General features: G+C 37.9%; 1 protein-coding gene across 4 annotated transcripts in view; it reads left to right on the top strand.

Moving 5' to 3' along the window:
- WWC3 (WWC family member 3) overlaps positions 1-26,311 on the top strand; it is a 103,039-nt gene that overhangs the window by 53,476 nt on the left and 23,252 nt on the right. For all 4 annotated transcript variants that reach the window (XM_071563723.1, XM_071563641.1, XM_071563559.1 and 1 more), the window contains exons 6-11: positions 3,276-3,405; positions 8,952-9,101; positions 11,011-11,084; positions 21,213-21,455; positions 23,625-23,714; positions 24,798-25,372. In XM_071563723.1, the coding sequence (XP_071419824.1) occupies positions 3,276-3,405; positions 8,952-9,101; positions 11,011-11,084; positions 21,213-21,455; positions 23,625-23,714; positions 24,798-25,372 (1,262 nt within the window). The remainder of the gene's footprint in view (positions 1-3,275; positions 3,406-8,951; positions 9,102-11,010; positions 11,085-21,212; positions 21,456-23,624; positions 23,715-24,797; positions 25,373-26,311) is intronic.

Below are 26,311 nucleotides of genomic sequence, written 5' to 3'. Positions count from 1 at the left end.
TCACACGTGGGGCTTTACATCTGGCTGAATGTGTGCTTTAAAAGTATTACTAGAATGGCATTATGAGCAGGTATTGGAACCTGCTGCCATGTGCAACCTTTGCTGGGTATAGCTCTCGGAAAAGAGACAAATTTTATGGTGAGGTTGGCTGGGTTGCTCAGTATTTCCATCCTTTTATGTTCTTTGATTCAAATGCCTTTGTTAAATGCAAATCTCTTGAATTGACATTTTCCATGTACAGTGTCTGCCTTGGACTGTGTTTTGTTTTCTGTTCTTTTTAATTTTAGTAAAATGGCTTAACCATCTTTGAGGAGAACGAAAAGAAAACCACGAAACAACTAGAGAGGTGGGGTTTTGTGGGGGCAGACAGGATTGAAGGTTTTTCAATACCTCTACAACTTAAGTACAGTCAAAATTTCAATCTTTGTAGTTCTGCAACTTTTTGTCAGGGCTGTACTTTCTACAGTTTCATCTATATTTGGCAATGTCAGGAGAAACCTTTGGACATCAGTCTGTGTTTGCCCACTGGAGACTTTCTAGACCTCACTGTTTAAAGCCTGCAAAGATTCTCTCCCTGCAGGATGGTGTTCCTCAGCCTCTGCCAGCGCCTTTGTCCCAAGGTGTGTCTGATCCTGTCAGAGTCCAGAGTTACAGGGTTAAATATGAGCCTCTTCTGGAACAAATTCCTTCCTCTGGCCTGACAGCAGTTCCTCCTCCCCTGTGTTTTCAGTGACCCTTCTGCTCCCCGGCAGGAATTTTGGAGGAAGAAGGCATTTAGCAGCAAAGGAAATGAAAACTTGGCCAGTTGGCCATGAGAGCGAAGTGAACACTGTGAGAAGTTGGGAGTGACAGGGAATTAGGACTGGCTAAACAATTTTTAGCTACAGGCTAATTTAGAGGATAGGAGTCCTGACAAAAGCTTTAAAATTAGATTTTAACTGAGCTACAGACCTGTGCTTTGGTGAGAATGGGGGACTCAGGTATTTGAGAGCACGTGGAGGAAACTGGGGGGAACATGGAATTTGCCCATTAGGACTGAAACTATGGCAAGCATATTAATAGTCTGTTTCTTAGAAACATCTTCCACAGAAAACATGTATTTATAGTTTTGTATATTAGTTGAATATTCTTTCTATTCCTACAAAGGTCTGATCTATATTTGTATCATGCTATTTTCAATTAATGAAGTGGAAGACTCCTGTTAACTCCATGGCTTTCAAAAATAGATCTTTATGAAAAAAGGAAAAAAATTAGCAGACAATACATAACAAGTAATTTTGTAAGCTACTTAATTAAGTCAGTTTGGGTTGACAGCAATACCGATTTAAGCCTAAATACTTTTGGCAGTATTTCTGATTCTTTCCTTAAACAAATATTGATTCATAAGCTGGGCTCCAAAGTGACGTCCAGGAACATGAATATGTGAATAACTGGACAAAAATCTGGTTGAAATTAAATAATTTCCTTTTCCTGAAATGCCACCTCGGTCCTGGCAAACAGTACAATGAGACATTTTCGTGTTTAATTTTTGGATGGATTCTACTTAAGATTGCAGTCACCTTCAGATAAAAACATGTGTTATCTTTTTCATGTGACTTTTAGTGAATTGGATTAGTTTTACCATGGTTTTATCTTTTCAGGATTTTAACTAGAAATAAGTAGAGATTAAAAGGTAAACAAAACCAACCAACCAAAAAACTCAACTTTAATCCACATGACATTTAAGTCCTTTCTTGTTCTTGAACAAGAACAAACATTAAAGTTTGCATATTTTCTTATGTAACATGGGAAAAATTAGAAATCTTGACATTCAGACTTATTTTCTGTTCTCTTCAAAAGCAGGAACTAAAAAAAAAAAACCAAACCAAAACTGTAGAAATCCAACCCGTGGTATTTTTCCTAAATATTGTAAGCTGCACAATAAAACTATAAGATTTTCATTCAAGTCCTTTGATTTTTCGTTTTAGTATTTTAATTTCAGAGCAAGTAATTTGATGCAAGTGGAATTTTACTGATTATATTTATGTGGCAGACCATGCTGAGTGTTGTTGATACTCCAGCTTAATATAATATCTACCTTCAAACTTCTAGTTGTTCTCAATGTTTTAAATAGAGTTCGGATATTCTCCTCCAAATGTATATTGCATGCCCTCTCCTACTACATCTTTTTAAAAACTGATACACTTTGTGTTGACCATTGTATGTTTTTATCTTTAATTCTGTTAACCAGATACACCTTTTCCTGGAGATGGTTGTGCTGAGGGTTGGCTTTAGCACATTACCTAAATCACCTTTTTTTCTGCATATGCACTTTCTATGCTGGATTAACAGGAAAATGGAGGGTTTAATATTTTAACCGGATCTTAACATGATTTTCGCTAAATTGCTGTGGACAGCCTGTTAAAACCTCATAGCCATTTGTTGTAAATTCAGGACCAAACGATTATTCCTTAAGTTCAGTAGGGTCTCTGGTCTTACTCTTTATCTATAAATCAGAGCAAATTATCAAGATGGTACACTGGGCTATGCTTCCATATCCTAGTATGTTGTCCTTTACTATTGCAAATTGTTGGAAAAAAAGGTTGGAAACTCGGCCGGTAGATGTTCCGCTGAAGAGATTTTTATGTTAAGATGGAAACATTAGTAGTACTTCAACTTTATATCATGACTAGTGCTGTTGCTTTTTGCTGCGTTTACATTTAAAATCTTCTGGGGTGGTCCTGTGTCATGTTTTCCAGTGCCGAATGATGATGTCGTATAGAAAAGATTCTCAAAGATGCTTTAAATAGCAGGAATGCATTTACAATAAAATTGTAGGAATTAAAATTTTCATTCTGAGAAAATGAATAGCGTTTGTTAGAAACTTCTAAAGCAAGCTCAGATAAAAGTCTTGGGAGAGATGTTGCCATGTGTAGTGCTGCATGGAAACTGTGGTGGGTAGACTGCTATCTTATCTTTTGAGTTACAACCATGTAGGTTAGTTTTAGGTTGATTTTGCTCTTGCTATATGAAATAGGCCACAGACATTGCCCATAAGTAAGCTGTGTGTTAGGATATTGAAACCAGGAAATTTGTTGATTCCGAAGACTCTGGGTGGATAATTGCTTTGATTTCTCCTTAGAAGTTAACTTGGCACTGAGTGCTGTGTTAGTTCTGAGTATCATTTTATTCCTGGAAATGAAGTGAAATGAAATGAATAAAGAAGAGGTCTGGTGGAGTCTATGTGCTTTCTAATTATGTGAAAATTCTTGAATTTGTCTTAATCTTTTCTACAGGATTGATCGTAAGATGTCCAATGCTCATACAAATTATAGGCTGGATGAAGCACAAGCTATAATGAGTGAACTTCGAACCATAAAAAAAGCTATATGCACAGGTGAAAAAGAAAGGCAGGACCTTATGCAGGTAAAAATATGCTACTGAACACACACACACACATATAGATATATATATATATATATATATATATATATATATATATATATAACCTACCTTTGTTTTCTTGTTTGGGATTGCATTGGGTTTACCAAGTTTAAATAAGGAAGTGAGGTGGCCTAAACTGATTTTTAGTGTTTGGTAATTACCAATAGCAAGCAGCTCAGAAAAGGTAAGTAGTCATTTTCTATACTGTGAGCTCAAGGTTTCATATGAAATTAGTATTTTTGTCTTAGGTAATGTAGTTACCAAAGTTACATTTAGATCAATGTCTTTATTGAATATAGATTTCCATTGTTGCTATGTCTAAGGCTGCTATGGAATAATTATACTGCATAAAAAAACACCTTTGTTTTGCAGTATTTGTTTTTCATTTTGTTTAATGTCTCTTCCTATTACCTATAATGAAGTAGGATGGAGAATTCATGTGATGTTTGCCAGTATATCAGTCATGTGTAACAACTAAGTATTACACAAAACTGGACCTCTGTGTCACTATGTCACTTTTTGCCCCAAACTCTCAAGTACCCACATCAAAGCACATGTTAATTTAAAATGTTCTCCAAAACCCTAAAGAGTGTGATCAAATACAGTGTATACAGAAACCAGAATGAAAGCTTAAATTATTTTATGAATCAGAGCATGAGGATTGAGGGGTGAGTAGTGGTCTAACTTTTGAATGGATTCTGCATCCTGCTTCGAGCTCTCAGTTGTGTGTCTGTGATAGGAGCTTGATCAAAGAACAATGAGCCTCTGCCACCACAGGAACTTTAATGCAGACTTGCTAAAATATCCTGCAGCTACAGAGAGGTGATAAGGACAATTCTCTTCACACAGTCTTCAAACATCTGTATGGAAAAAAGCATCTTTGTCATCTAAAGTTTGGGGACTGTACTAAATTAATATTGCCATTCAAACATTTTCTTTCAGTTTTCTCTGCAGTAGTATGTTGATTTTTTTAAATTGTTTTATTATATGGGTGGTTTATAATCTACATACAGTGAATTTCCATAGTTACACAATTATTCAGTCTCCAAAGCATTACACAAAGGTCATTTGATAGACCACAAATCCTTATTCAAGTAGATCTAACACTTAAGTCACTATGAAAAGTTTCTGTCTTGGCAACTTTTAATATATTTGGTATTTTGGGGCTGGCCAAGTATTAAAGTGATTCTCAGCCTTCCCCATGCTTGGCTAGCAAGAAATTATTAGAAAGGCAGTTCTTCATGGATGCAATAACATACGTTTTAGGAAGCTAACTGGCAACATAAAGACTAATGTGTGAGATCTTGGAGCAGCTTAACTACTGATCTTGTTCCTACTTCCCCAATAGGTTTTATTTTTTACCTCTTTTCCTCTCATTTTCAGTCCTCAGTGGCAGTAAATCCAGCTCTAAACATTAAGATGCTGAAAATCATACATGTTAAACCAACTTAAGTGTGCTTGCATTTTCTTTAAATACAGTGTTGAGGGAGTTAGAAGTCTGGAATCAAGCTTAGCATCAAGGATTGGGCAATACTGGCAGAACCAGAATGTAGAAGTTGCACAAGACAGAAGGAAAAATGAAAAGTGTTTCATCCTTCTTCATGTGTCTGCGTGACATACAGGAAATATGAGTCTAGGAAGTATAATTTATTTAATGAATCTGTTGTGATAGCATTCAATAGTAGACATATAGTCCAAGAGAATCTAGAAAATGGCTCCCCATACGAGTGTAGGATGCAAAACAATTCTCTGGGTTTTGTTACATTGGTAATAAGAGATTAAATGCCATAGCCTGCAAGAGCTCCAGTTATAAAAATTGTGTACATTTATTGTGTTCTGCAAAAGTGTCCAGCTCTCTGGCTGATACTTTTTAATTTTGGAAAAAAATATTACTGTTTTCACAATAGTTATCTGTTCTTTGACTTTGTATAATTACTTGAAGATTGTTCTGGATTTATTTAGCTTTGTCTAACAAGTGCAAGTCTATTTTAGGTATCTTGCTAATTTGCTTTTTTAATTTCCTATCAATATTGAAATTGTTTTTCCTTGAAAATGCTGCATTTTAAAGCTATTGCTGGTAGAACAAACTTCCTTATGAAATCTTTTCTGGTTTAAAATTTGTTAATAGGGATTTTTGACATATTATGTAAAAAGACAGGGATTTATTTCAGAGAAAGCAAAAAGACAATTTCTTACTATTTCTTAATTTAAATCTTGCCAGTGTAAGCAACAGAGCTAAACACAGTAGAAGTGACTCACTCTTGTGTAGGTGCTTGGAAAATTGTAGCTGTTGTAGAAATATGATGATTGGGTTTAGTTGTGTGGGAGAGAAGGCTGACAAGGGAAGGAGAGTGTGGTCAGATTTAAACTGGATGCTGTGGTTACAAATAAAGCCAAGTATGCAGTGCCAATGCTCCAAAACAGTGGGTAAACTTTTTATATAAGATTGAATAATAAAGGTGTATGGTTAGGTTCCTGAAAGCAGCATGTTTGTCTCTCCTTCCCCATCTCTTTCATACTTTTCTTTCTGTTCTAGTATGCCTGTGCATTTAAAATATTGCCCTTTGTCCTTGGAAAGCACTGCAATTTGGGGTTTTGGGTTTTTTATCTTTTTTTTGTTACCAGTTAAATTGGCTGAATAGGTTAGATAGGAACTGCACTGAAATTATGCAGAGAGCTCCCAAATCAGATGGCAACAGGCAATGATGGAGTGACAGTGTTCATTTCTCTTTTTTTGGGGAAGTCTGGACTGGTGTGCTTAGAATGTCACATTAACAGTAGGCTGCTCTGGCAGTCTCTCAGGGATTGCCATAAACAGTCCTTAAAGTCCTGATGAAAGATGGATTCCTCCATATAGCTGGGGAGGAAATTACTCCGAGCAGTTTATGTAAATTGTTTCTATTTAAAAGTATGCTAACTCGGGTTGTAATTTTCCATGTTAGGTTTGCTGGTGGCTGTGTTTTCACTCATCCAACTAGAAGGACTCAAGGCATTTGTACTTGCCCTAGGGTATAGTCAGCCTCCTGTGCACATAGATGTAAGTTAAGGTGATGCTACTTGGTGGTTGCCACCTGCCAAGTGCTTTGTAATTTTTAAGTAGTGACCAGAGTTCAGCAACTGTGCCTGGATAGAAAGCCTGGCCAGCAGCCAAGTAGACTTCCATTAAGTCGGAGGGACAGAGCTGGAGGTTGTCAGGAACATACCAGAAGTGTATGAAGTAGCTGAAGAACAGGCAAAACTTTAAATTCTGGCATCAGGATCTGTGGTGGTGTGCATACCTGTAAATAGTATGTTAGCCAGAGGGGGCAGATGGGACACAATTTATTTGTGAGAAACCTCAAGCTTTCTGAAACCTGAGTTTTTGTTTATGTGACGGGCTGTGTTTTACTGGGAAGAGCCCATGATCTGAAATTATTATTTCCATGTTTCAAACCCATTAGGGATCCCTCTTGATCTTCCATACAACAGGAGACTTGACTGGATGATTTCCAGTGAGTTCTGAAGAAGAGAATTAGACAGGAGTCTGCAGTTTTCATTAAGTAAAAGACACGTCTTTTTTCCACAGCTGTGGAGCAGTTCCTTTCACAATAATTATTGGAGGATAAAGGGACACTAGCTAGGAACTTCTTGACAATGTAACTTGAATTTTTCTGTCTCAGGAGTGAGAAGAAAATATTTTATTTGTCCTTCAAACTAAGATATCTCTGTTCAGCTAGGAGGTGGTAGAGGAGTTGGCTTTTTTGGAAGACCCAAGACAAGTGAGGCCTTGGAGGGAAGTAGTGGTAGCCTTGTACCACTGCTGGCATGTCTGGCATTGCTTTGCACTGTCCTCCATCCCTGCCAATGCTGAGCACGAAATCTCAGACCCTGCAGTAACAGCAGGCAAGAGTTTGAAGAGGGAGCAGCATCTGCTCTCCAACATGTGGCATGTGCCTATGTCTCTCCTTGCCTTTCCCTAATAAGTAGGAGACAAAGTGTGTATGATTTGAGGGGATGTCAGGGAGGAAGACAAGCCTCCACTCTTGTAGCCAAGAGTCTGCTTTTTCATTCATCCTATACCAGGGTTGGTGTTTCCCCTCTTTTAAATCTCTAGTAGTGGCTGGCCTGAGGGGGCCTCTGGTATATGAGAGCAAAAGGATGGACTGTGTATGATGGAAGTGGAGGCCACCAGAGAGCTACTTTTTCTGTCTAGTTTCAGGCCTGCTGCTGTTCCATCCTACTAGATGCTTCCTAGGCTCTGAAACCAGATGCCTTCATTTTCAGGGTGGCCCTGATGTTCCTGTCAGTAGCAAACGGTTATCATTATATAGGTTCATTTCTGGACTCCATTAGTTGAATTTGTTGTAAGAAAAAGAAACACTGCTGTGTTATGTTTTCCAAACTGCACTTTGAAGACTGAAAAATCTCCTGCTAATTGGGTATGAACAATAACTTGGGCTTGTTGTGAATGACCAGTGGTCAGACCCACTGAGATTTCCATGGGCCAGCCTTTTCCTGATGCAGTGCTTCTGATTTGTGTCTGACTCTGTAGATCAGACACTGGAGTAAGCAGTTTTAGAGATTTTTTTTTAATGTGCATTTTTAGAACCAGATTGTTTGATTATGTTATGATTGCTACAGCTCTTCAAATTTCTGATAATTTTTTTTCACATTGTTAGATTATCTTTTATCTTCTGGTGAGAGGACAGAATTTTTTTTAGTGTTTGATTTGTGATGCCTGGGGTCTCTGTCATAAATGACAACCTGCACAATGATTTTTGTTGCTAATACTACATTTTTGTAACAGAGAAGGCACAATGAGAAAATAAAAGTGATATTAACAATTTTATCTTCTTTTTTTAAGGAGTTTTTAAGAGTCTGTCAACCAAGCTTGTGTGGTCACACAAGTTATTTTTATTATTTTATGTGGTTCTATCTTATTCCCCTTTGCCCTTAAAGACTGTTTAAGGTCTCTGCTTTACCCTGTCAGTTTGTGTCACGGTCTGCACATTTCAGTGGTGTCCCTTGCTTAACCCAAATGTAACATATCTCTTAACTATGTGAACCGTAAGTAAGAGAGCACAAGGGTGAAATCAGCTGTCATAAAAGTACAATCAATACAAGGTATTCATCAAGTTGGGTGTGATAACAGTAGTGGCTAAGGAATGTAACCTGTGCAGAAGATGGCAAAAGGGCAGGTGAATCACATTTGTCTTCCCTATCAGCTAACGTGAAGTTGACAGCTGCTAGATTTAAAGAACTGCAAGCCATACAGAAGATAAAGCATTCCTAGATCTAACACAAATAAGTTAAAATCTGTTTACTGTCACATGCATTGTTTAAAAGGAGAGGTTTATTTCAAAGCAAAGGTTGTGCATGTTAGTAATACTGTGATGAATTTTGCTTTCTGTAAATAGTTCTTCATAGTCAAGCTACCATTCATATTTCTTGGAAGACAATTTTTCTAATTTATTTTGTGTTATTTAAAATATTATTATCAATTATAATAAATATATATAATATTATAATTTAAATCTCTTCTCCTGTAGAGCCTGGCCAAGCTAACAGATGGATTCAGGAATAGCTGTTGTATTACAGATTCCCTGCAGGATCTGCCGCACAATTCCAGTTCGCTCAGTGACTCCTGTTTACCTCAACAACACTGTGATGCTTGTTCTCAGACTGACATCACTGGAGAGGTATGCATTCCTATGTGAAACATTTGCTGTAGAAAATTAGCTGGTTTTAAACTGTAGTGATACATTGTTATTTTCTGTTTTAATTGAACAAGTGTTGGCTGGAGCAGAATGAAATATCCAAAGCAGTATTGGTGGTGAGGGAGGTGCATTTACTTACTGTTTCGACAGTGTGCGAGCTGTGGGCTTGGTGGTCCTGCTTACGTGAGTGTGGCACAGGGAGGTAGGGACATGTTTACAGGTCAGTGACAGGTAAAATCAGCTCTGGGACTGAGCCAGTCCAGCAGAGCATGTCTTGGGTTACCACTTTGGTAGCCACATGTTCATCTCAGACTAACAACTCTTGCTGAGGTGCCTGTGGACCTCCTGTCTTCATGTCCCCAGCTCTAACTTAACTGATGCTTGAAATGAGGCAGGCAGGAAGAAAATATTTAGCTTGAAGTTGCAGTAGAGACCTAATTGTGCAACAGCATGAGGTGTAAGTATTCTGGTAGTAGAAATAGATGTATTTTTTTTATTTTTTTTGTTAAGTCTTGTTCTTATCATACCTTTGTGCTCAAATATGTCTTTAAATATGGTATTTGAGAAGAACATATTGGCATTCCTTGGAAGTAGGACTGTATAAATGTCATTGTGTATTCCAAAAAATAAGATTTGGCTTGCACTAGTACTATGGCAGCTCAGTTGTTCTCCAGTAATAAAACATTTGCTTCTGTGGATGATTGACAGCAGAGTAAGAAGATGACCTATTTGTTAGTAGTACAGTTTGGACTTCATTCCACATTTAGTTAGAAATCATCTTGTTACTGGCTTTTGTCATCCCATTTCTCCTCTATTGTCTTTATTCACTGATAACTGGTTGCCAAGTTGGATGTCTCCAGAGCGTCCCTACAAAGGAGGAAATCTTGTGTTTTTAAGAAGATATACTTCTGGAGAATATAAGAAAACTTAGTTTATGCTAGACTGTCTTTCAGAGTGTTAGGTAGGGGATGCTGTTTTTCAGACAGGTAGTGGATGGACTTACTGAATTCTGAAATGAATTACTAAAAGGAACACAGTGGCACTTTCCCATTCACAGAACACACTGAATGCCATCCAAGACAAGTATGGTCTGAAAATTGTGTTTTATCAGCTCTAGGTTTTATGTAAGGAAAAGAAAATTACGTATTTATGTTAATTTTCTCCCTGAATTATTAGTAGTAATATATGAGTAGAAAAGAGGTGGATTTGTTACCCATGTTATGATGAAGAAGAGCAAGAACAGCAGCCAGATAAGAACTCCAGAGATGCAGCAATGCACCTGCACAGGGACTTAGATTTTAACTATTAGACCATGCTCCAACCTTTGAGGAGGGAACTGCTAATGCCTTAAGATAGAAATTGCTGTAGAAACTGAACTGTATACAGTAGGAGTTGTAACATAAATGCGCATTCTACAACTGCCTCAAGGATCAGGTGATTTTTTTTCTACTAATGTTTAAAATAATGCTGTAAGTGTTAGGTAACACATCACAGTACAGGGAATGTAGCCTGAATTGCCTCTAATTAAGCTATCCATAAAATAGCTGTATCAAGTAGTAAAATATTTAAATTAAAACACTCTTTGTGTTTTAGACTTGGATGAATTTGAAAAGCTTTGACCATTCATCAGTGATTCAGTTTGCTAACCCTTGATCTCCAGGATAATAATTTATTGAAAGGGCTCGTTTTTGTTCTGACCTTTTAGCAATAAACTAGTTTTGTATTTCTAAAGCATAACATTGATTTTTTATTATGTTATCACTTAAAGCATGGACGGGTTTCTTGTGAGTCCAGTAAGTGAGACTAATTTATTCTTTATTGTGAGAGTGTTTTTAAATTTGTATTTGTTCTTCTCTTTTTTCCCCCTATCCTCATTCTTCAACTCTGCAAGTTTGGGTTTGATGACAAAACAAGACTTGTAGACAAAGTAAGACTGAACTGGCAATATGAAGAGGCCAAGAAAAGGTAATTATAGATAAATTTATTGGCTTTTATATTTACTCTTGTGATTGAAGTTTTCAAAGTAGAACTGGAACCAGCTTCCTAGCTGAAACATCTTTGGAAAGGTGAATTTAGTCACCATTGAGTAGTTCACAGATAATAAAAGTTTAGGTAAACGCAAGACTTTATCATAAGATTATTTTATTTGTTTGCAGAGATAAAGCTGAATGTCAGCCCTGTTCCACACTTGTGTAAACACAAAGTTGTAGTAGTTCAGTTAAACTGTTCTACATTTTTTCACCCTTCTTCTCACACCTCGACACAAACAGTCTTTAAATTTACACTTATCAGCCTTGTCTGTCAGTATATCCAAGGCTTAGCATACCTGTGCTCTAAGTTCAGTGCACTGAAGTCATGAACCCAGTGTGAAGAAGGAATGCAGAACTTCGTGCCAGATAAACGAAGATGTTCAGAGCTGAACAAAAGGGTACATAAAAATAAATGTTGAAATTCGGAAAAAAATTGATGAAAGTGAAAACAGTAGTAATTGAAATAGATTAATTATTCACTAAGTCCTTCAGTTTAGTTATTGTAAGTATTCCTCTTGTGGAGGTCAGTCTTGCAGTGTTTTGTCATGGGTTTGTAGAATCTTTTCTTACTTAGTATTGCTTTAAAAGTACCATCTACTTGTACAGTTTAGTGGAACCTCATTGTTTTCAAACTATTTGCCATGTATTCAGGACAATAGTGTGTGTATAGATGGTGATGTGAACACAGTATGTAATACACTTACTATTTTAATTTGTGCTGATACAACATTCTGTTTTGGTATTGATTGAAACATAAAAGATTCTGTGTAGTTAACTTTGAAAACCTTAGTTTTAAATTTCTATTGTTAGAATTTTTTTCTTTTCTACATTGTCTGTTTTGCCATATTTTTACTTCTCTCAGGACAAGGGTTAAAAAAATTGATTTTGCCTCTTTTTTAATATTATGGTGATGTTACTGTGGAGGGAATCTGTAATGCCATCTCATGTCTTGGCAGGAATTGGAAGCTTTATAGGCAGTTTACCATTTTGTTGTTCTTGGAAAATTTATCCACATTTGGATGCAGTTAAAAGTTAAATTGGTGCAAGCATGTTAGATAAATGTAGCTAAATCTTCAGGATTTGTAGCTTGAATGAAAGGCTGTATTGTAAATATTGCGTGTGAATACCAGGGACTGTTACCTAATAAACATTAAATAACTGGAGATTAAAAGAACAAAACAAAAATTTATCAGTGTCCTGTTTGGTCATAGGCTTAATAACTTAGCACTTACCAGTTCAGTGATAATTTAGGTACTCATGACAGTTGCTGAAAGAAGAATGATAGAATTTAGTTTTATATTGTTTTGTTTAGCAGAGCCACTGATGCTGTGAAAATTGTATTCAAATATTTTTAGTTCAGTTTTCTGACATACTGTTTGTGTGTGTTTTTCTTGTGTGTTATTGCAGGGAAAAGATGGGAGTGGTGGTTTTTTGGAGGGGACAGAGAGGTGTTGGGGTTTTTGGGGTTAATGTTTTTTAGTAGCAAAGCATTTCTCAGCTGGAAATGCCAAACATTTGTTTGTGTGTGGTATTTCTGAAATCAGAAGTGAGCTGGGATTTGATCTTAATTTAGTGTAGAGAATCTGGGTAACTAACCTTCCAACTAGAGAATGGTAATTGCAGTAAGAGTAGTTTTGCTGTGCTGGGATAGCAGTTCTGACAATGGTCTGTTATTTAGCAAAAGCATGTTAGATGCTTTAAAATAGTAGCCTTATTCTGCCCAGTATGTTGTACGGAAGTAATCAGCTTTCAGCTTTTGAGTGGAACTGCACAAAGCTCATTGCCCCTACCAGTTATCTCTGTGGTTGCATTCTTCATTTATCATGCATTCCTTCCCCTTAGCTTGCTGGCATTTCTGTAGGGCTTTTGTCTCTACTAAATATCTTTGTGTTCATTCTCCCTTGGCTGGTGAAATATCTACTGTTACTGCGCAGTGTGGGTGACGGAATGTGCTGTGATGGATTAAAATCTGCAAAGTAGAAAATTAAAACACAACTGTAAGGCTGTATTTATGACTACTTGCTTGTCAAGTGGGGTGTGGAAACATATAGCAAATAAGTACCACAGTCAAACTTTTAATGGGAGATTTTCAAAATGCACTGTAGGAGAAAAGCATGTCTTCTCCCTTAAAGGAAAGCAGGTAACATGAGGGGCAGAGTTGTATTTTAGTCACTTGTGAATCTAGCCAGATACAAGCAGAATATTTGCCACAAGGAATAAGAAGTCTTTTTAAAAATATGCTCTCTGTATATGGAATCTATGCAAGGAAATGCAGTGCTGGGATTTCTGAATGAACTATCTTGAGGAATTTGGGAGATGAGATCCAGTGATAGCAGAAAAGTTGGCTTGCACTCCCAAAATATTTCACTTCCCTCATAAAAGGTAGTTTCATTTTAATTCCTCTTTCAAAAATCTCTCTAACTACTGAGTGGTTTGGCCTTTGAGTAAATAAAGTTATTCACATAGCTTTTCCCCCTTCAGTTTCCCACTGGAAGGAAGTTGGATGATTTGGAATTTAATTTTTGCTATGGGTATTTCAGATGTTGTGTGCTGTGGGTTCTGACATCCCCACCATGCTGGGGAAGAGATCTTCTCCCCTGTTTGTGGTCCAGGCTCTGGGAGGAGGTGTGGAAATTCTACTTTGTAACTCACCAATCATGCTGAAGAGAGGCTCAGTTACTTTTCTGCTCTGTACTCTTCTGCCCCCTCCGTTATTTCTGAATAAACTGTAGCTTATTTCCATGAAATTTCTTCTCTCAGATCTGTCAGTGTGGCCCTCCAGAGAAGCAGGAAGGAGGGAGAACAGTCTTTTTGAACTGACAGCCCCAAGCTGCCTGGATAAATACTGTTTTTATTTTCAGTTACTCTTTTAGTGAGACCACCTCTCATGAAAGCACACTGGAAAGTGTGCCCCTCGAGCATTTTTCTGAATAGACTGTTTCATAGAAAGAGAAATCAAAAGCAAATTGTTTTTCTTTGATAACTCGTAAGTTATGCAGTTCATTATAATGACTACATTAAATATATGAGCAAATGATCATGAAATGTCATTGCTGCTGTGCCACATATCCTTGAAGTGTATTAATCTGTAGATGAAAAATGATCCCTCCAATAAGAGGCACCAAAAGTTTTAACTGTGATTTTTTTAATTTTTTTAATAATTCAGTCTGATAGTAGTTGATGTTAATGAACTAATACATCCAAACATCTTCAACCAGCTTATCTAGTTTGGGTGCAGAAGATTTGTTTGTGTCTTCTGTAAATTTGAATTCAAAGATGTTATTTTTCAGTTAATTTCATAGAAGCATACAGTGGCTGTCAAGAGATTTATTTTAGCCTTATAAAAGCCTCTTCCTCAGCTATGCTTAATATTTCCACATTCTCTCTAAGAGGGTTGCTTCTTTCTGTTTAGTGTAGTTTGTTGAAAACTTGTTGTCTGTTTTGAAAAAATTAATTTTCAGCTGGATTTTTAAAAGCACTAGCACAATCAGAAGCATGTCAGTGCAATTTGTACTTGTACTGATGTCGCAGGTTTGGCCTGGCTGTTGCCAACCCTGGACTGGCCCCCCTTCCCCCTCCCAGGACCTTCCCAGCAAAGGAAAGGAAAAAAAAAACTGAAAAGAAACGCACTCTAAAGAAACTGAACTGAATAAAAAGAATAAATTATATTTACTAACATTTACAAACCACACTGTATACACAATACATAGGATCCCACCCCCCAGGGGAGAGGGGAAGGGAGAAAAGGGGATTGATTAGCCGGAAAATAGGGAAGACACCAACCTAACCCAAAGAAACGGAATGAATCAAAACAAACACAATTAAAAACCTCAAGGAAGGGGAACAAGAATGAAACAATCTCATCCAGGACAGGAGAAACACTAGGGACCAGAGGGACCAGACTTCAACCACCTTCCTCTAGCTCCTTAGCTAAGGAAGGGAAGCAACAACAAAACTACACCCCCCCCCCCCCCCCGCTACGTGGAAGACACGTGTGGAATACTTGTATTCTTGCATTTGCTTATATTTCACACACACACACACATATACATATATATATATATAGTCCATATGCGGTTCTTTAAGGCAGATGTGTTGTCATCAAGGATTAACACCATCATCAGTTCAGCTTTAGTCTTTTGCCTTTTGGTTAGAGTCACAGTTCCAAGTTGAGGCCTAGTTCACAGCTTAGGGCTGCCTTATTGTTGGACATCATGGGATACCAGGTACCGGCTTTGTTTGGGTTTTTCTCATCATGTCTGGTTTCCTGCCAAACACAACTCAAAGCACATAATTAGTTCTTCCCCAAGGCTAGATTGCCTTGGGGCACACACTGGATCTCACCATCTTTCCTCATTACCCACCAGGTGTTTCCGGACCCTTGGGCAAAAACAACCCCACGAATGGGTTTGTCTTGGCCCGAGGGAGGAGTGATCCAGACAGATTTCCCTAACATGCCTCTCAAGTGAATCGCTGGAACTTTGTCTCCATTTACCGCGTGGAGGGATTCTGCTTGGGCAGGACCAGCTCGATTGACAGAGCCTCTGGTGTTAACCAACTAGGTGGCCTTGGCTAAATGCTTATCTCAGTTCTTGAAGGTTCCTCCACCTAGTGCCTTCAGAGTTGTTTTTAACAGTCTATTGCACAAAATACAAATAGTGTCTACAAAATACATTTTGGTTGGGTATTGATAGCAACATTCTAATACTTACACAGTAGCACAGTCAAATATTTTCCTGTTAAACTTCGTCTTGTTAAACTTCGTCTTGTGCAGACTGGTTTCAAGGTTTAGTTACCTAATCTCTAGTGAAATTCAGTGGATTCCTATGCTTTATTCTGCTAAACTAACCTGAAAATCTGATTTAAGGATGAAGTAATTTGTTTGATATCACATAAATACATGGCCCAGCCAAACCTAAGTCTCCCAGTGTCAGTTTTTAAACATAAAACATTTTCTTTGGATTGTAAGGGGTGCTGAGACATGCTTTTGAACTGTCATTAAAGTTTTCATCATACCACTTCACCTCTGCATTGGGGAAAAAACCTAATTCCTGTCCATTGGTTTTTATAAGGCTTTTGCAATTTTCCTGAAGTTGAATACCGAATTTTACTTGCAAAATGCCAGTGGGCTCTAAAGGTTTCATGAGTTTCTTGAGCCAATTTAAGACCTTGTTGTTATTGAATGAATCAGGCTGCCAAGAAGGCTGGATATTCTACAGAGCGTACTCGTGTTGTCCGCCAAAGCCACAGTGGCACATACTTGCAGGAACAGCCAAAACAGACACAGTGGAGAAATTCTGTGAGCATTTGGCTGCGTTCCCCAGCTTCTTGTTCTTTTAATTTCTTTCTTCCCCTTTCTTTAGCCTTCCCCTCTTCGGATATAAATCATAATCCATACTCAAGTGGGTCAGTAAATACCAGAAATTACCAAGTTCTTAGACCCTTCTGTTCTGTGTCTTCGATCCCACGGCCACCTCCTCTGGGTATTGCACGTGGGTGAAGTTACCTGCAATGTCAGAGATCTGGATCCAATTGTAAGCCTAAGGAAAAGAATAAGCAGGGCTGATTTATGCTATCTTAGCCACTGTTCTTCCTCAAATCATAGCTGTGGAACTTTTGCTTTATTTTATCCTCACCAGTCTACCACAGGTAACAAAAACCTTACCTATAGGATGGCCTGGTACGTGACCCAAAGTCTAGGCATTTAAATGTATGGATATATTGTTTGTTGGGGTTTTTTTCTTCTCTCTAGAAAATTCAAACGAAGTAAGTTTGAAGAACTTGTTTAGGCTAGAAAGACCAGAGCTTGTAGGTTAGGAACTGACAGTTGTGAGATACCCATAATTTGTTCATTTTGTGACCATGAATTAGTATCTTTAAATTAATTTAGAGTGTTTCCCTTCCCATGACACCTGTCCTATTCATAATCTGAGTAATAGTCTAATATGGGGTTAGTTGTAACTGTAAATCAGTCATCTCACAGAAAGTGATTTTTGCTCACTTCTCATGCTATATTTAATAAATATCCTCAAGCTCTTGAGCTCAGCAGTATAATTTAGTCAGTGCTGGGTTCAGATGGCAGTCTTGAAAATGAGGTTCTAGACACTAATGAAATCTTTAAGGTTCCCCAGCTGTTTTCAGTGACAGAAGGGTTACCCTGTTTTCTCTGGGGGGAGCTATGTAGATCCATAATGATTCAGACGTGCCATTTAATTAAATTCTATCGAATTAGATTTTGGAAATAAATGCTTTTTTGCCCCCATGGTGTAGTTTGTGTAGTAAACTAGTGACTGTACTGATCTCCACCCTCATGCTGTGTCTGCATTACCTTGGGCGAGACGTCATTCTAGGTATCTTTGTATGGCCTTCTCAGGGCAAGTGTGTTATTTCAAAGCAGTGTTTGCTAATATTAGGTTAAACCTTTGTTAAACCAGGTTGAATCTGTGCCCTTCCTGCTTTTCCACTTAACTAGAAACTGTTATGTTCGTTACCATTCAAAATTTTTAAATACTGAAATAAACAGCAAGCTGGTCTGCCTACCTAGGAAACCAGTCATTTGATACCACCTACTCCAGTGTGGAATGTTAGCTCCTCAGCACTTGTTATGCAAGGATGAGAATGGGCAAAATGCCTGGAATGTTGATGGCTCAAAATTAACTGTTTTTTCCCCAGGAATATGTTAAAGTACTGTATCAGTAGGGACTTCAGTATCTGGCATTAGGCCAGATAAAAGCATTCTTTTACAATGACTATACTTCAAAAAAGTAGTATCTTAACAATACTCAGTAGGAAAGAAAATGTGTTTGAAAAACAGAGGCTTCATAATGGTTCCTAAATATTTTTTCCACTTTAAATTGCAATCTATGTCAAGTCACTGATTTATTTAAGTGGTTGTTTAATGTGGGTTAATATATGCACTAAGTTTGAAAACAGAAACCCACCACTGTTTTGTAACATATCAGCAGTGAGAATGGCTGACGGAGTATGGGCATAAAATCTAGCACAGACAAGCATAGTGAATTGGCTTATTTATGCATTTATTGTGTTTGAGAATACAGATTGCAATTATAGAACATGCTTAAGAGGATTTTTATGAAGATTTAGCACAACTGAAAATGCCTCCTGGGATATTTTTCTTAGTTTTGAGTGAGTGAGACCATAAAAGCCTTAAGGATGTTTTCTAGCCAAGGAGACAAATTTTAGAAAGTTTGTCACTAGTAGCCTTTTGAACAACTTGGCATACAGTGGGAGTCCTCAGTGGAAAGCAGGCAACAGAATTGCCTCAAAACTTCATTTCATTTGCAAGAAATGCAGGTTACAGAAAACTGGCTTAATGGTGCTGCAACAGATTCCAGCATTATGTAGTGTTTTGTGACTGCTTTTTCTTTGTTTAAAGGGAAAACTCTAGAAACAAGAGGAGCCGGCTAAAATGCTAAGAGTGTTGAGGGAATCAAAGTAAATACCTAATCAGATCTTGGAACTCTTCAGTGATACAAACCTTGTCCACAGCAGTACTTTCCCCCCTTTAGCAGCAGTATAATTAAGTTACTGTGTGACAAGTTCCTACTTTCAAAGCTTCACCATAACAGAAATTGAGAGGGAAAAACAAACTTGTAGCTGGAATGTCGTACACAAAGGGAGTTACATGCTCTCAGCAAGCTCAATAGTATAAATTAAAACCTCTTGTGTTCAGTGAGGATGGTGTTTTACTTTGCAGTCGAGTGACTTCACTGGTTTAGTAGCACTGAAAGTGGGGATCCCACCTTCCTCTCTTGCTTGATGGTACTTCTCTCTTCCTTGTTGCCTCCATTCGTGTTCATTTGCTCCTGTGGTCAGCTTCTTACTTAGCCAGATCACCCTGCAGTGTAAAAATAGCTAACTAAGCAATTGTGACTGTTAAAGTGGAGAGGGTCAGCTCTTCCACCTGCCTTGTAAAACAGCCCAGATACTTCACCAGACAAATCTCATCTTCTTTTGTCCACAAGCTGTGTAAAAGCTTATGAACATGGTCACTCAAAGAGTCAGGGCTCACCTGATTCACACTTGCTTGCCAAGCTATGATAACTCAATTGTACCTGAATTCTGTGATTCTTTTGAAAGGCCTTTGAGTCTCCATTTATTTCATTTGGCACCGAGCACTTGAAAATCAAGCTGTATATGCCTTCAGGAGTGTTTCCTGAATCTTTAACAGCATAGCAGCCTGGATAGGGAAGAGGAGGTGTCCTGACTCTGCTTGTTTTTCCTGGCCCTGACATTTGGTCAATGGGGCGAGGTGTTCTTCAGGAAGCTGCATCTGGAATTCATGCACAATAGCTGAAGCATGAAATATGTAGGCTGTATGTATTGATTCACAATGGTGCTTTCAGTAGCTATTGGCAGCAAGTTGGTTATTAATGCAAGGAGAAGGAAATGGTATTGAAGGGCCTGATGAAGTATTCTGCTTTAGACTAAGTGTAGCGTAATACACAATTTCTTTACTTGCTGTGAAGGAACTCTAAGGGGGAGAACCACAGTGAAATTCCTATTCCTGTATGAATGCAATAATTGCACAATTACTTATATCAATACTTTATTTCTCTTTCCCTGATAGTAAGATGGCCAGATGCTTTCCAGATGTCAGTATGAAATAAACATTGCACAAGGTTTTGTTTTCAGATGGGGGAAACCTTGCCTTTGTCATGTCTATGCCTTTCCTTTTATTGTTAATCGTGTGTTGGCACACTGTGGATCTGCTGTTTGCGTGTTGTGTGCCTTTACCATGCTTTGTTTGTTATTAATTTTCTTTCTTACTAGATAGTTTTGAAAAAAGATTACTTAACCAAAAAGAATGAATCATATTCCATTTTTATGCCTGGATTAGATGTGACTTTATTTATTGAGTTAGTTAAAGGGTAGTAATCTTCCATGGTGCACTGAACTTTGTTTGAATGATACCATGTCAAAGTGAAGGTGAAACTGAGGTATGAACTGCATAAGTGTTGCGCAGTTGTCAAGTTTCAAATGTTCAAAAATTGGAAGGCTAGATTTTCTCTTATTTGCTTTTAATTTCAACTGTGACATTTGGAAGTGTCTAAATTGTCATTGTGAGACCAACATAAATACCCATCAGTAGTTTCTTCCTCTTATGCTTATATTCCTTTCAGTTCTACCAAAAAAAACATTTGTGAGATGTCTAGCTTTAGCCTTCTTTGTAATATTGATAGGAGTTCAAAATTTTTTTAAAAAGAACACTTTCTTAAAGTGTCAACTGTGGAGGTATTCTTACAACTGTTGTTTCATGTAATGGTTCAGCATCTTGAGATACAGGAAATTACTTTTGACTATAAGGAACACTACAGAAAAGAATAATTTTAGCTTATTTAATTGCTTGATTCTATGATGGATTCATATAAAGACACCTGTATTTTGTAACCAATAAATCTTTTTTCCAGATGTATATTTCTGTTTTACTAACAGCTTATTATTCTTAGAATTTTGTTACCAGTTAGAACAGCTTAGTGTTTTCAGCCTGTTGAACCATTCCTCTACTAGGTGGGACATAAATGTCTGGACGAGTTGTCACTAGTTAAGCATCTCACCTTCAGCCCCTTCAACTTCTTAATGCACTTTTGAAATCCCAGTTTCAGGTCTGACCATAGAAGAATGAGGAATGAAAGGAGGTTCAATTTCATCAGCTGTACAGGCAGCAAACTTGAACTGTAAAATATTAATTGATTTATTACAAAATGAGAACGCTCTGAAGTCAAATAATGTCCATGTGATAGATAAATGCACTGTAGTTCTTATACAGCTACAGACTTAGGAAGACTTGCAGTTGTTTAGTGTTTTAAAAATGCACAAAACAACAACAACAAAAAAGCCAAACCAACCGACCAACCAATCAAAAACCAAACCCACCCCAAAAATTAGAAAAAAGTAATCCTTCCAAACTCCTCAAAATTTTCTTATTTTGAAATTTAGAAGAAAAAAGGCACAGGAGCCAACAGGCTCCACCTTTTAAAATTTTCCTTTTACTTGTCTTTGTCTCTTCTTCATTTTGAAATATATTTATCCTCTTTTAAAGAGTTTCAAATATACAACAGCAGCTGGCCTTGCTAGATAATGAATCTTGGCCAGGAATGGCTGAAGCGGACAGGGACCGTCTTCAGCTGATCAAAGAGAAGGAAGCTCTTCTTCAGGAGTTGCAGCTCATCAGTCAGCAGAGGCGATCCCCAGAAGACATTGCACGTTTGGAGGATGAGAAAAGACGTTTGGAGGATGAAATTCAACGGGCTCGAGCAACGTCTGCTCATGGGGCCACTGAAAGGTTTGGGAACTTACATCATTTTCTTATCTATTGTAAGATCCATATAGGTAGTTTCAAAAGGAAGAGTAGGAGATTTCATTATGTTAAAGTAAACATAAGTTATTATTAGAGTAATTTGGTTTCAGAAGAGACTGCTCCTGACTGCCACTGTTTAATACTGTCTGTCTTGCAGTGATGTCAACTACTTAGTTTTCCTTTCATGTGTCTACAAAATCTGAATAAGAAGAAGAGATCAGAACAGAGATGCTTGGAAAAAGTCTGAGTGACATTGTCTGATAATAGAGACCTGAATAACTGTTCCTGGATAGTGAAATATTTTTTCTCCTATTTGCAGTCAAGTAATACTGATCTCCAAAAGCAACAGAACAAAGATCCTTTGCTTTATTTAGTTTCTGCCTTGTAACAGGAAAGTTAAATGATTAGGTTTTGCTGCCTTTTATATACAGTATTTTCATTTGCAATCTTAGCAGTGGGAGCACAACCCAACTTGGACATTCAGAGAACATAGTAAACAGAGTCATTCTTGAAAACTTAAATATCAAGTTATATGTAAAATAACCCAAAAACATACTAATGGAAACACTGTGCTTATTTCGAAGTTGCCCAGTTTTTTGTGTAGCCAAAGAAATGGACAAAACTTTTTAACCTCTTTTTTCACTGCTTCCAGTGAAAGTGAGAAGCAACTTGTTCTTACCTCTCTTAAGCAGTGGTAAAACCTAATGTTTGACAGTTGAGGAAAACATACATGAACCAGCTTTAATGTGATCTGTGTAAAGGTTAATATTTACACAATTAAGACACTTTAAAAATATTTGAAAATGCTTTCCATATACAGATTTTGACAACTTCAGTTCCTTTGAACAGGCTCACTTCAGACAGTAAATTCAGGCAATAAACAGAAAAGTCACAGCCAGCCTACAGGTCAATGTAATATATTTTGCAATTTTTGCAATATCGTTACATTGGCTTTCCAGCTTAGACTGACAGAAAAGGGAGTTCACGTTACACTGCAGTGCAGTAAGTTTTATTTGTTGATTTTGGGCTCTAATGTTAGGTAGTGCATACTGTGTTGGCAAGAAGGCCAAGCTATTTTTCCATGTAGTTCATGCTGTGGAAACCAGCGTTCCAATGTGGTACTTGATATTTCAAATGCTAGCAAAAAGTTGAGTAGAAGTTAGAATAATATTGATGGACACTCTATTTTTGTGTAACAAATTGGAGGAAAGCTTAACTATTAGTAGCCCTAATTCTTTTTGTTTTATTATAGACTCAGGAATAACCAAAAATCTTCCTAGTTCTGATTTTCTATTACCACTTTCTTCTAATAGTGAAATACAACAGGTTTTCTTTTTTAAATAATTGCCAGTTCTGTATTGTTATTGGGTGTTTATGACACTGGGTTATGCACAGATGAAAATGAACTTAAAAATCAGTATGATGCAGGTGAGGGGTTTGTTGTTGTTTGTTGTAGTGTTTTTTTAAGATTGGCTAACAACATTAGTTGTTACGGCAGTACTACTGAGTGATTCAGCTGCTTGTTATTACAATGGGTAAAAAATAAGTTACAACATGAGATTTTTGGTGTAATGTAGTATTCAAAATGCTGTATCACCTGCTTAAATATGATGAAATATAAATGCACCTAAACCATCTAGAATAAGAGCTTAAGTTTGACTCTGATGGTTACTCTTAACAAAAGTCCTCCAAAAATTTTCATTTTGTTATTGAAATTTTACACTAATTAGCTGGGATAATAGGGCTGTTTGGAATATTTTTTCCTGACAAGGTGGAAAGTCATAGTATTTTACTGCAGAATCAGGTTGATGCAAGGAAAAAATACAATCTTGTAGAGTCTGATATTTTTACCTACAACTTTTTATGACTTTGCTAATTGCTGTAATGTATTTTCAATTTAATGACTCTTACGTTGTGCCTCAATTACTTTTCTTGTCTGGGAATTCTGCTGGGGTCTTCATTCTTATGTTCTTGCTGGAATTGCCATTGCTGCATATGAGCAACATAAATCAAAACTTTTCATTAAACAATGAAACGTTTTTTTACATTACAAACTGCAGTGCAGTGATGTTTCTCCATATGTGGAAAGTTGCTAGCACTTCTTGAACATTACTTTAATGAAGAAAATAGTAATATGTATCTGTTTAATTATAGGATACTGTTACAGGAAAAGAGAAATTGTTTGCTCATGCAACTTGAAGAAGCTACACGTTTAACTTCATATTTACACTCCCAGTTAAAAAGGTAAGTTATGTAAAACTAGCAGGTTTTGAAGTTTAACTGCAGCAGAGAAGAATATTAGTAATGTATGGAGTTTAACTTTTTATACTTCTGTGTATATATGCCAAGTAAATTAACTTTTAGCTCATTTATACAGTTTGGTCTATGGGATGCAATGATCCCAATTAGTATTAGTGATGGCTATTTGGGCTACATTACTAAGTGTATCTGGGAGTTTTCTTTTTCAGAAAATAAGTCCTTAAAACCTGTTGTAATAATGTTACAGTTTTACTAATAGGAAGATAGTATTCTTTTAAGTTCTGTGAGGTTTTAGTATTCTGATACCTTCTCCAAAGGGTTTTTGATCCCTGGTGAGATGACAAAATTTTGTCATTTAAATATGAGAATGTGCTAAGACCCACGATAGCCCAGAATGTTTTGCATATTCACACTTGCAGCTGCCTTTTGAGATGCAGAGCTTTTGGGGTTTCCTCAGCTCAACACCACACCAACATCAAAAGCTCAGTTCCTGCTGCGTCTCACTTCATCTCTCTCTGTCACATACATTCTTCTCTTCCTGAACTGAGTGGTAAGAGGAACTGGAATAGGATCCATCCTGAACTCTTTTTTATTTTGCACTGGAAAAACCTGTAAGAGTGAAGCTTGCACGGAAGTTTGACTTCGCAAATCCTTTTGCACTTCTCCCTGGATTGTTTATGACCAATCATTAATGTAAATTCAAGCTGGATCATGGTAATCCATCCTTCCTGGCTTTCCATAGAGTCTGCTGATCCACAGCCTGCTCTGGCCTCTTTTCTGCCAGTTACAGCTGCTTACATGTTGGAGGAAAGAGTAGGCTTGTTCTGTTGGGGACGGTTTGTCTTCAGGCACTTGGCCCAGATTTGGTTGTCACATGTGCCGTTTCAGTCATGCTTGTGTTTGAGACCCAGGCAAGAGACATGAGTCTAAACTTTAAAATGCCAAATCATCTCTGTGTCACTATACTGAACACATGAAAAATTGCTTGTGTAATCTGGATTGACATTTTTATGTCTGCATTGCTGTTTCTGATTATATTTTTGTTTTCTCTTTCTTTGCCTACTGTAGTCTGTCAGCTAGCACCCTCACAATGTCCTCTGGCAGCAGCAGGGGATCCCTGGCCTCCAGTCGAGGATCCTTGGCCTCCAGCAGAGGCTCCCTCAGCTCCGTCAGCTTTACGGACATCTATGGCCTTCCACAGTACGACAAATCAGACAGCATTACAGACTATGGGCAACATTTGCGCTTTGACATAATTCCCTTCGAGTCTCTCACAAAGGATGTGCCATATGCTGATCCCATTGGACACTCGAATTTCAATAAGCAGCGGAGGTCTCTGGACACCCCGCAGTCCCTGGCATCCCTGTCATCGCGGTCCTCCTTGTCATCATTGTCCCCTCCGAGCTCACCTCTGGACACCCCATTTCTCTCTGCGTCTCGAGATTCTCCGTTGGCTCAGATGTCAGAAGGCTTCGAGGAGATGGCAGGCATAGGAGCCCTGGAAATGCTCAGGGCTCAGACCACAGCACTGGGTGATGATGATGCACAAGGAACGAGCTCGTCTCAGACATCCACTTACCCTCTAGACAATGAAGGGCTGCGAGAAATGGGACCACACCTGACTGCTGTCCAGACTGGTGGGGGTGAGTTAATGGACATTACTGTTTTGTCACATTGTCATAAAAACTGTCACACAGACAGAAAACATACCAGCACAGTAGGGATTGTCCCTCAGTTTGGCTTATTTTACTACCACCAGTTAAAAATTACATGGTAGATGTTAACTGTTAAAAAAGCCTGATCAAAAACCAGAAAAAAAACTCCCAAGCCCAAACTTTAGATTTTGAGCGAAAAGATGAAAGAGTAGAGAAATGCACATGAATAGATGTTAAAACAGTGGTGAGTTAGGTGGAGAAAAGGCATTGGAATATACGCTGTCTTTGGAATGTAGCATATCAAGGAATTAGGAAGAATTAGTAAGGTATTAGTAAGTAAAAACATGGGTTAGTTACCTCTGAGACCCCCAGCTGTGCCCATGTTGTTACTTTGATAACATAAAACAACACAAACCCAGGGGAGATAGGGAAGAACCAACAACCACTCCCCCCAAAAAACCCAAGCACAAAACATGAGGTGATTCTGCTGATGGTGCTTGCAGGCTGGCTGACTCTGCTGAATTTGTACACGCTCCAGACCAGGTTCCCTTGTCCAGTTGTGTGATGGGAGCAGTGCCCACAGTGGCATGGCTGTGAGGAGTCCCTGGTGCACTCACGAGGAGAGAGCTTCATCAGCAAAGCAGCATCTTTTGTAGGGGTGGTGTGAGAAGCTGAGTATCTGTTTGGCTGGTTGTGTCCAAGTACTTGTGCTCTGTGATGGCAGGAACGATGTGTGCAGTTACCACAGCACACGTACTACTGAGTTTTTCTTTCCTTTCTGATGATGAAGTCAATGGACTTGCTTTAGGTTGCATTGGCAGAAGCTTCTGAGGCACTCAAATTGAGAAACATAAATTAGAGACATCAAAAGAGAAGCAGAAAATGTTTTTAAAAGTGAAACTAAATTAAAAACCTGAGTATAAAGGC

This window comes from Pithys albifrons, chromosome 1, assembly GCF_047495875.1.
Source record: "Pithys albifrons albifrons isolate INPA30051 chromosome 1, PitAlb_v1, whole genome shotgun sequence".
NCBI classification, from domain to species: Eukaryota; Metazoa; Chordata; class Aves; order Passeriformes; family Thamnophilidae; genus Pithys; species Pithys albifrons.
The sequence above is the reverse complement of the archived record's forward strand: the minus strand, read 5'-3'. Positions and strand labels throughout refer to the sequence as shown.